Here is a 10653-nt window from a genome sequence, read left to right as displayed (position 1 = left end):
TTCGCTTGAAGCCCTTGTTTCTTTTGCAACATCTTTTGGTACCCCGTGTCTTTTTTCTTGTAGCATTTTAATACCAATTCAATAGTAAGCAATTCTTTTAACCATTTCGCATTGACATAGCTTAATTAGTCAGTAAAATATAACACATCATTATCAACTATGCATAGCGGAGCCTAAAATTATTAGGAACTTATTTAGAAAATCTGCTTTTCAATTTTATGAAAAATCAAAGTGCATGTTTCTAAATTATTGCAAGTACATAGTAGTTAATTAGATGCCTAAATACTTAGGAAACAACTGCGTTAATGAACGTCTACATTATAGAAATTGTTCAAATTAGTTAACCAGGCACCAAAATGTTAAAATTAAAAAAAAAAAAACACACAAGGAACCAAAATGTCACCAAAAAAAAATTTCAAAGTGAAAGGACACCAAACTACAAGCATTTCTTTTTTCTAAGAAAAAAAACTTTCCTAAAGTAAATTAAAAACTGAACAGGGTCTATTGGCACAAAAAACTTTGCATTTTATCTACGTAATAGCTTATTATCAAACAATTAGGTCATGGTTGTATTGCAATTGGGTTATACTACAATGACGAATTCTCAGACACAATATGACCTAGAATGTCATCAATCGGAATATATATAAGTATATATGTGTATATATATTTTCTATAGTAATTAGAACTGGAACAGAAGAAAGACTAAAATAACTTGTATACTTACTGTACAAAAATGTCAAATAAGGTTTTCAAAATTGCAAATATCAAGTGAGATTTATTGAACAGCTAGTCTCTGGAGATGATCCAAGAAGACCTCAAAGCTCACATCATCCGTAAATAAGATATCTCCGCCTGGAAGAGGAGCATCAGTGTTGTATGTAGCAGAAGGGTTTAATTTTGCTAGAAGAAAACGAGCCTGCATTAATGCAATGAATTAGTTGGCTTTATACGAATACAAATTGTGTACCAATGCAGAGGGTAAGCCTTGGTTGATCACCTGTGAACCATGTTGATCGCAAACCACTAATCGAGGAACTGGAAACCTTTCCTTGATTATTGCATCTGCATCATCACGAGGAGCTTGCAGCAATTGGGCAAATGCCTGCAAGAACAAGGTCTCAGATCCCAGTAAAAAGGCGACAACTTTCTGAAGGTCTAGGGGAAACATGTAACAGTACAAAACTAAGACTCATTGACTCAAAAGCAAATTTTTGTTATACTTTATGGGCATAATCAGTTAGTAAGCCACTCCTAATTTCAAGCATGTGACATATCATGTAAAGTTATGAAGGGAATTTCAGATGGTAGTTATTATCTTGTGCATTAACTAGTAAGCTAGTGTCCCATCATAGAGAACAGTTTTTGTCCTTAAATAAAACACTCCTTCTAATATTAAAACTGAACCCATTGTAACTTCCAAACTATAGAAAAAAAACTGATATTGCTAAGTTAGACAAAACATAAGCAAGAAACAAAACTAGTTAGGTGGAGAAAACATTTTCCTGGTTAAAAAATAGGTAAGAAAATAAATTCTCTTCAAGTGTTCTTGCATTTTCCACCGCAAATGGCTTCTGTATGTATATATTGAAACTTTTGATAAAAAAGATCTACACATTGAATCCTTTAGTTCCCTAGGAAGTAAATACTCATACTATCAATTCTTATTTATACAGTGTGACTATTTCATAATGAAATGAATGATTTTTTGAGTACACTAATCTTTAATTGCATGTTTTATCAACCAATTATTCCAGATCGACTAAATCATTGACAGAGATAAGATCCAAACACCAAACGCATCCTCTACAACCAGCGCATAATGGAACAAAGTATTTGGACCTTAGGTTTTCGAAAAAGCATGTATAATACTTTTGTGTTTGAGCCAAAGTTTTGATACAAGAGAGTCGAAACATAAATTTTATTTTACAAACTTCAGGTTTCTCCTTTTTGAGGATCCACTATAATAATGTGAAAGGTTTTTGCATATATACACAAATCAGTTGGTTCACTGTTAGGAATTGACATGTCATATCTCAAGATTCAGCAAAGAAGAGCATTTATAGAAACTAAAAACAGAGAATTTTTTTTTTCAATTCATTTTTTATTTTTATATTTAGATCTTAATAAGCTACCTGATGTTCTGGTTGATTATGGTAGCCAGCTTTTCGCCACTGAGCAATAGTTGCACCATGGAAGATAACAACAGTGAAATAAGAGTCCAAAAGCAGGATCCTATCAGCTGCAATGGCAGCCACATCAAGAAGAGCTGGCCCTGGTACTGAATGAAATGAGTAAGAAATCAATGAAGGTTGTATCATCACAACAGAATTGGCAACATTTTCTCGATTGAGTATGACTCTGAAGTATGCTGTCTCATCTGGGCTGTTGTTGAAGACCTGTAAGAATTTCATGAATAAGAATTCATGAGTATTTCAACTTAATTTAAAACTTTATTGATGCGCATAACTGATCATGGGTTTATTTGGCATTGCTGTTAAATGCTGTTGTTTCCAAAAGCACTGGCGAGAAAACTTGTATACTTGTTTGGCAATAAAATATAAACTTGTTAAGTAAAATAGATAGTCTGTTCTGTGTTTGGTAAATTTGCTGTTCAAAGTGCTGTTATAACTAAATTACCAAAAAAGAGACAAATGTCTCTATAGATGAAATATTTGGTGATTCTTTGTATAAGAAATTAAGAATTTCTTTTTTATAATTATCAAATTTCTCATGGTTAATAACAAACTATATAGAATTGAGTTAAATTGATTAAGATGATAAAGCTAACTTGTTTGAAATGATGACTTAAAAGGACATCACATTATTTAAATTTAAGATAAGAAAATAAAATGAGCTCTTGAAAGTTAAAATAAAATTACACATATAAAACATGATAAATGAAACAAGACAATCAAAAGAATCAAAACTTGACCATTAAAATAAAAATCCTTAAAAAACTACATTGATAGAATAAGTTAATTACAAAAAATAAAAAGAACAAATTTGTTCTATCTATTTTTTAAATTATTTTATTAATAAAAATTTTTAGACAGAATTTAGGAAAAAGTACAAAAAAATATTGTATGGTTTCACTTTGTGACAAATTTCTACATGTGCCTTTTTTAAATTAAAAAAGATGTGCAGTGATAATTCATTAGTAAAAATAGATATTTTGCCATTAGAATCTCCAGTTCACAAGGATCTAATTATCTTCACTCCGATTAACCTTCGTGTCTGGAAACCTGAGCATGGAGCTTAACAGTTTCTGAGATCGTTATTTGCCTATCAGATCGGCGTCATCAGAGCAGTGGTTTCTTCACCGCGATTTGACAATCAAATAATGATGGTTGATCAGAGCGAAAACAATTGGATCTTTGCAAACCAGAGACTTTAACGGTAGAATATTTATTTTTACCAATTGTCACCATATACCTATATATATATATAACACAAAATATTCTAAAATGAAACCATGACACTTTTTTTGTACTTTTCCTTAGAATTTTATTTTAAATTTGAAAATACATTAAACAATATGGAAATGAAAAAAAAGTATAAGTCTAATTTGATGACACCATTGCGTTATGTCCAAAAGTAATATAGTTTTTTTTCCATCCAGACTTTGCTTTTCCATGCTCCCAAGAACTCAGTTTGAGAAAAACGTCAAAATTGCTTCTCTTGAACTTAGGTTTGGAGTTTTGATTTTTAACCAAACACAAAGGTACTTTTGAGCAAAAATTGCTTTTTACTCCCCCCCCTCCCCAATCTCAATATTGATCTACCTGAACAAATTGTGAACGCCGTAAATTAAACATGAATTGAGGGAATATTGAAAGCCGAGGAGATAAGCTGAATGAAGATGGACTATCCTTCTGGTAATCTCCAAACCGCGAACATAGATGTATTAAAGCTTTATCTAGCCATCTTATCGGGTCATAGTCAGCCTGCATGAGAAGAACCATTATGCATGACTTTACAATCTCCCCCTCTACCCTTTTATGCCGCTTCAATTAAAATTTTGTTTGTTATTTTTCCCACAGTTATAGGTGTGTCTGTGCATGTGTATGATATAGAGAGATCATTAATTCCATCCAAAGGATTTCAGCCATCAACATAAAAGTTGGAGCATGGTGTAGTAGGAACTCTAGGACCCATTAAGCTTAGATATGAATATAATAGAAGGCCATACGAGTTTTGTTTTGTTACCTCAATCTCCATTTTGAAAGAAACTAGGCGCGCCATGGCTACCGCAGCTGCTTCTTGGTCAAATCCAGCAATCAAATCCTAAAGCATTTCAAAACAGATTAGAAGAAGGAAGACAAATGCTACCAAGGAAAAAAACACAATTATAATAATATAAAAAGTACAAATAAAAAAGATCTTTTTCTTTCATAGATTAAGAATTCATAAATCACAAGGATTATTTCAATCATAAAAAATGAATCACCTCGCAATCTTCAAGAGATGAACAATCTAATATTTTTTTCATATTGAAAGTTTTTAAGAATGTAAGTCTCAATTCAGACAATCTGCTTACAGTACCCATTTCTATTGGTAAAATGAATGGAGGTGGTGAATTACTTCAGGCACCACTTGGTTTGGTGAGGTTGATAGCTTGTGGCTAATGGTTGATAACATTACATGTTAATTGTCTAGTAAAATCACATGTATAGCTGCTGAGATTTGAAATAACCATTGGTTATAATTTTGGAACTAGCATATTATATCTTAACTTTTGAATGAATAAAAAAGTAAAGTAAAAAACAAAATCCCAACTACCAAAAGCAGTGGGTACACACTATTTTTCTGATATCTTTTAAGTGCAAGCAGAAATTCATACAAGTAGACAGAAGAGCTCTGTCCAAAAAAAAAAAAGAAAAGACAAAAAAGAGCTTGCCTGTATACTTCCAGATCCAGCGACCCATCTCCTCGAAAGGGTTGTGACACGAAGTCTCATTTGACCATTGCTATGCTGGTAACTGCAGCAAAATGTCAGTTGTAAGCCAAAGATTATTCCATGTTTGTTAAGCATATAACAGGTCAAATGAGCCACTCAAGAAAGCTAGGCTTGGAGTTCATACTAAGTTAAAAATTGGAAGTAAAATTGATTGCTTGTAGGTTGAACAGTAGCATCTAGATTGTCCTTCTTCACAATTTCAAAAATTATACATAAAGTTGTAGCTTTGTCTAGCCCACACATCTTCCATGCACTGGTATTTCCCTGGCCAACGACAGTATCGGAGCACAAAGGACCTTTCTGCATAGAGTCATTGTCAAGTGGTGAATGGTGTAAAAGGAGGGACCATTTGTTTCCAATTCTGCTAGATATACCTTTTCGAGTGATGCACAAGGACCGATAATCCCTTGAACTTTGACATCCTTTGAACAATTTATTTCAAATATGCCACTACATGCACAACAGGAGGAAAATTATTAAGATAGTACTACAGCTTTGTTAATAAGTATAATTAGTAATAGAATGCATGAGATAATGTGTAAACCATACAGTTATGAAGATTCCATTAGCTTTGCAGTAAATATTCATTTCTTGGATGTAGCATTTTATGTATTTTCCTGAGTTTAGGGCACTCATAAAAATTAGTCAAGGGAAGGCAAAATCTTTTTCAGATCAAGGGGAAAACTAAACCATTTCTAAGAACAGAGCTTCCTATAAACAGAAATCATATTTCACATATTGATACAGAAGGAGCCTATAAGGGAACTGCTAGATACATAGCCCTTACTCTAACAACTACTGTCATCATCCATAACTATCACAGGGTCACTAATGACAGCCACAATTACCTTATATATATATATATGTGTGTGCTTGTCTTGTTCTCTCATCTTTCAATTAAAGTATAGAAATGTGACGTTAAAGTAGATCAAACATTTTCACAGCCTAATCTAGTGGAAAAACATTATCCAATATACCCTAAATGCTAGAATATGATTTTAAACTGATTTTTGGAATTGCAACCAAACAACTGAAGAAAAGTCATTTTGAGAACATGCTTTCCTGAAGCATTTTCCATAAACAAGTCATTTTCTATGAAACAAAAGGAGCCGAATACCATCATCTTTTTTAGGGCTATAAAAAACCAAGCCAAGCCGAGCTTTGATTAGCTTGAGTTTGGCTTGTTTATTATTGAACCGAACTTGAACTGAATTTACAAAACAAATTCGAGCTTAATCGAGCCTAAAAGAGCTTAATAAATACAAATCATAAGTAAAATATTCATCAATTCATTTAAAAGATAAAATATTTATTATAAAAACAAATATAGACATAGAATTGCATAGATATATGCACTATTCCGCTAAAATTGAAAGCCGAACCAAATAATAAATTTGACTTGGTTTTCACTTGTCGAACCCTTTGCAATCACCTTCTAAATGGTACAATATCGAGCAACCGTCTTCTCTTTCAAAGCTCAAAGCCTTGTGCTAATAGGGCTCAAGGGCCTTGGTGCATGCTTGATCTTCAAAATCGGCTTTTCCACTTATGTTGGTTTAAGTATCCATGCTTATTCGGTTCAGTTTACCGTTTTAATTTTGAGATTTTTTGGAGATAGCGGTTAAGTTCGGTTTTTATGAAGGTAAAACTGTATAAACCGAACTGACCCATTTATTGGATATGTACAACTCTACCGAATAATTAACAATTAAATGTAAATAGCCTAGTGGAAAGTGCCTTCATTCTTCCTTCAAATGTGCCTGGTTCAATTTGGGAAGGGTACAACTTTTGAAACTTTTTTTTTTCTTGTTCAGTTTAATTAAATATACTTTGTACATATCAAATTGTATCAGAGTATTGTCCTACCAATTTTATTTAATGTAATTAATTAGTTTCTTTCTTTCAGTTACATAAAATTGTGGTTTTTAAACTTAAAGATAAATATTAGTTTTCATTATTTATGCAAAAATATATATACTTTTAAGATATTTTATTAGTCTATGAAACAAATTCAATTGCATTATAAATTAATTTGGTATACAAAAAATAAAAATTAGTGATTCAATTTAAAACCAAAAAAAAAAATTGAATAAACTTACAATGAGCTTTTTTAATTTTATTTTACTATTCTTGGTTAAAAGTTCAACACTTCAATTCGGTTATATAGGATTTCCATTCGGTTTACAATTTTTAAAGTAATTCGGTTCAGTTTATTCAGTTCACATAGAAAACCCTAGAATTGAAGCTTCAGATGAAATAAAAACAGAACTTAAGGAGATAGATGAACTCTTACTTTGATGATAGTCCAAGGTCACAGTCACTTGACTGAAAAACACGCCTAAGTGAGTCCTTAAATACCGAATGACCAAAGCTCTCTGCAAGCACAACAAGCCCACCGGTTCTTTCAACTGCAACTTTAAGTTCAGCAACCCCCACCTAGGAAAAAGAAGAGAGAAGCGAAAGAAACACATGATTTTCAAGTCACAATAATTATTTAAAGTAAGAATCTATGACCAAGAAGTCCTATCAATAAATACTTAAATTTAAAAAGAATAATATTGGTTCTGAGCATGGGAGACCTTAATGCTTAACCAGAATCATGTAGTCTAAATCTTTCCTAAATCATGCAATTAAACAATCCTACTGATATGCATACCAAGAAAAGAATACCCTCCTCATTCCACAATAGATAGAAAACAGAAGGAAATCAATTACAATTTTTAAAATTGAGCAAGTAGAAAGAGAGACGACAAAGAATATGAAGCAACTGAAGTAAAATATGGAATTATTGGCAGGGAGATATCCTAATCCAGTTCATTTATGCATTAACATAAGGACATTCTGAGGGATTGCCATCATTATAGAGATAATAGTGTTAAATGAATAATTGATGTGTTAATTCCTACAATTAGTTGGTGAACATTCTGGAAGAGCCTATCAGCTAGATGTACAAGTTGAACGTTACCTGGTCAAGAGCACATGCAAACAGATCAAGTACATGACCTTGATGCACAAGCTGCTTTGCAAGTCCCTCATAGAACTTCACAGCTTTATGAAAATGGGGAGCAGTATCTTTATCCAAGTCCTTGTGAGAACGGATTGGTTCAGAGAGATTCTTTGATACAATCTAAGAATCAGACAGAGAAAAGCAATCATATGATGAACTGTTCAAGATCTCGGCAATTGAAATCAAGAAACATAAAAGCAGAAAGAATAAACAAGAAAATCTATCTTGTAAAACAGGGGACTGAAGTTGGAGAATTAATACCCCTTGAAGTGCCAAACAAAAAGAGATATAAGAAGAATAAGATAAGTTATGGGTTTAACTAAACTTTAATAGCCCGTTTGGATGGAAGTTTTCCAAGATTTTTGAGGGTTTTATAAAGTTTTGGAACCTCCAATCAGAAGGTATGGTTTTTGGAGGTCTTCAAATCTCAACACGCCAAATGGGTGGATTGAAGAAATTATAGTTTAAAAAACTTTATTACCTCTTAAAACTCTTAGTCACCATCCATTCTTCGCAAACAAAACAAAATTAAAGATTCTACCTTACCACTTAAAACATTACCTCCATTTGTTTTATAAAACCTTACTTAAATTTTTTTCACACATAGACTAGATCAACAAGAAAAAGAATTGCATTATAACTGATGCAGGAATAGTAGCAATGTTTTCTGGATAAATAATTACAAGGCCCATATGGAATTGAATAGAGCATTAAGCATTGAGTTAAGAAAAAAGAATAAAAAAGGATATTGTTTAAAAAATGAAAGCAGAGTCCTTACAGCACCAAGTCCTTCGGTGGATGGACCACCAATGAAAGCCATAATTCGAGCTCCACATCCAGGAACACAAGCTCCTAACAAGCTGGCAGCCACACTGATAGCCGTGCTGGTGCACCTGGCAGCACGGTGATCGGGTGGAATTGGCCAAGGATCTTTCTGCAGCTCCTCCAAGACCTTAATTGATTTTTTCTTTTCGTTTTTGTCAGTTGCAAAATATATTACAGAGAAATAAGAAATAAAAAAGAAACAATAACTACCGAATTGAGAGTGAATTCGCACTCAGAGGCAGGCAAGAGGAAGCGGGAAATACTCTCCGAAGAGAGGCCATCCCGGGCGCCGGCAATGACACCGGTGGGGGGCTTAGGTTTTTTGAGAAAGAAGCCCATCTGGTCAAGCAGCTGGTCCTTGGAGACGTCTTTGGAGCCCCTGAAGACGTAGGTTTTAGGGATCTGGCCGAAGCCAAGTTCGTGAACGTGGACTAAGGTCCCAAAAGTGATGAGGCCGACGAGTGAGTTGTCTGGGAGAAGGTCGATGGCCTGAGACAAGGCAGACTTGAGGAAAGCCATCTCCTCCTCGATGATGCAAGTATCCACCACGAACATGAAAACCGAAGAGTAGGAGAACTTCTCTCCTGGAGTCTCGTACTCAATGGTGGTGTACTGCGGGAAGAGCTCCGCAGGGAGATTGTCGTCGCTAATGGAGCCGTAGTGGGGTGGGAAATGGTTGCGTTGGAAGCAGAAGGGGCAGATCCAGATCTTCGCCGCGAAATCCACTATCGAGAATGGGTTCAGCACGGAGCGACACGTGCGGCAACGGAGGGGAGCATAGGGGAGGACCGGCATGTTTGGGAAGGGCTTAATCGGCGTGTAGATAGCGGATACCGGAACGACACAGTTGCTAGCCTCTTGCTTGCTGCCCGGAAGTACGTTCCACGGCATTCTCACTCCGTCCTGCGCTTCCAGGTCCATGAATTCCGCCATCCTTCTTTATGAGGTTTTCCGTGTATACAGGTTCAAGAAAATTCAAATCAAAATCTATTTGAGAGAGAGAGAGTAAATTTTCAAATGATCGCCAAAGTTAATCGTCTATGCTCAACGTTGACCGTCTTCATCGACAACTCCTTCCCACTGTGCTCCTCCTTGGCTAGTTTCTCTTCTCTGATTCTCTTCATTTGCCTTTTTATCTTTCCTACAACTACCGTAATCAGTTGCTTAACTACTCTAAATAAGTGAAAAAGTAAAAAGAAACTTACCCTTGAACTTGTATCAATGACTCAAATATGCCAAACTTAAACTGTTTAAACAAATAAGCCAGACAAAAGGCAAAAATAAACCCTTCAAGATCATAAAATTGCAAATTGAATTACTTTTCATGCGAATTTTGCTCTATAAAAAGATTAAAGATCAAGCTAGGAGACTTTTAGGATCTGCATAAGCTGTGCCAAAGATACTGAGGGCCCATGTGCTGAAGGAACAACTTATAAGATTTATTATATCAAATTATATTGGTTATTCTTTTACTTATCTTGGAATGGACCATGAATTGCCTAATCCTCTGTTTTGTTTTTAATTTTTGAGAGGAGTAGAGAAGGGAAACTTGTTTCAATCACTTTCATAAGAAAATGTCTAATTTTTTAGAAAGGAGATATATATAAAAGGACATAAAAGAGAGAATAGATTTTTATAGTATTGAAATCACAAATAATCATGAAAAGTAAAAAAAATAAAACTCAAATTACAAATATGAATAAATAAACAGATGTAAAAAGTAAAGAGTAAAAAGCTAGCGAGTATATTATTAAAACGGACACGCCTTGACAAAAAAATTCATACTAAAAAAAATATTGAAAATTAAAAAATTAAAAATTAAGGTATTTTGTGATGTTAAAAATAGAGAAAATTTATTTTA

General features: G+C 33.9%; 1 protein-coding gene across 3 annotated transcripts; it reads right to left on the bottom strand.

Moving 5' to 3' along the window:
* Window positions 1-643: 643 nt before the first annotated feature.
* On the bottom strand, window positions 644-10096 carry LOC8266694 (protein transport protein SEC23). Of its 3 annotated transcripts, XM_048374734.1 has the most exons (13): window positions 9998-10016; window positions 9003-9933; window positions 8746-8919; window positions 7926-8087; window positions 7254-7396; window positions 5335-5410; window positions 5085-5260; window positions 4901-4982; window positions 4210-4287; window positions 3786-3947; window positions 2136-2399; window positions 1001-1105; window positions 644-919 (listed from the first exon to the last, which is right to left on the bottom strand). In XM_048374734.1, the coding sequence occupies exons 2-13, from the start codon at window positions 9723-9725 to the stop codon at window positions 779-781; spliced, it is 2286 nt and encodes a 761-aa protein (XP_048230691.1). In that variant the 5' UTR covers window positions 9726-9933; window positions 9998-10016; the 3' UTR covers window positions 644-778. The 3 variants fall into 3 exon arrangements, with proteins under 3 accessions (XP_048230691.1, XP_002526529.2, XP_048230694.1); XM_002526483.4 differs by having other exon boundaries at window positions 9003-10086; XM_048374737.1 differs by lacking the exon at window positions 3786-3947 and having other exon boundaries at window positions 9003-10096.
* Between the last annotated feature and the right edge of the window lie 557 nt (window positions 10097-10653).

The sequence above is a fragment of the Ricinus communis genome, chromosome 1 (assembly GCF_019578655.1).
Source record: "Ricinus communis isolate WT05 ecotype wild-type chromosome 1, ASM1957865v1, whole genome shotgun sequence".
Lineage (NCBI taxonomy): Eukaryota > Viridiplantae > Streptophyta > Magnoliopsida > Malpighiales > Euphorbiaceae > Ricinus > Ricinus communis.
Note: the sequence above shows the minus strand (reverse complement) of the source record. Positions and strands in the feature narration are given on the sequence as shown.

Bases quoted from the DNA above. Each gene is read 5' to 3' on its own strand.
- LOC8266694 (XM_002526483.4), bottom strand. From the start codon at position 9,725: ATGGCGGAATTCATGGACCTGGAAGCGCAGGACGGAGTGAGAATGCCG. The intron at 8,920-9,002 runs GTAGTTATTGTT...AAATCAATTAAG, and splicing joins GCGAATTCACTCTCAATTCG to GTCTTGGAGGAGCTGCAGAA. The intron at 920-1,000 runs GTGATCAACCAA...GCATTAATGCAG, and splicing joins GCGATCAACATGGTTCACAG to GCTCGTTTTCTTCTAGCAAA.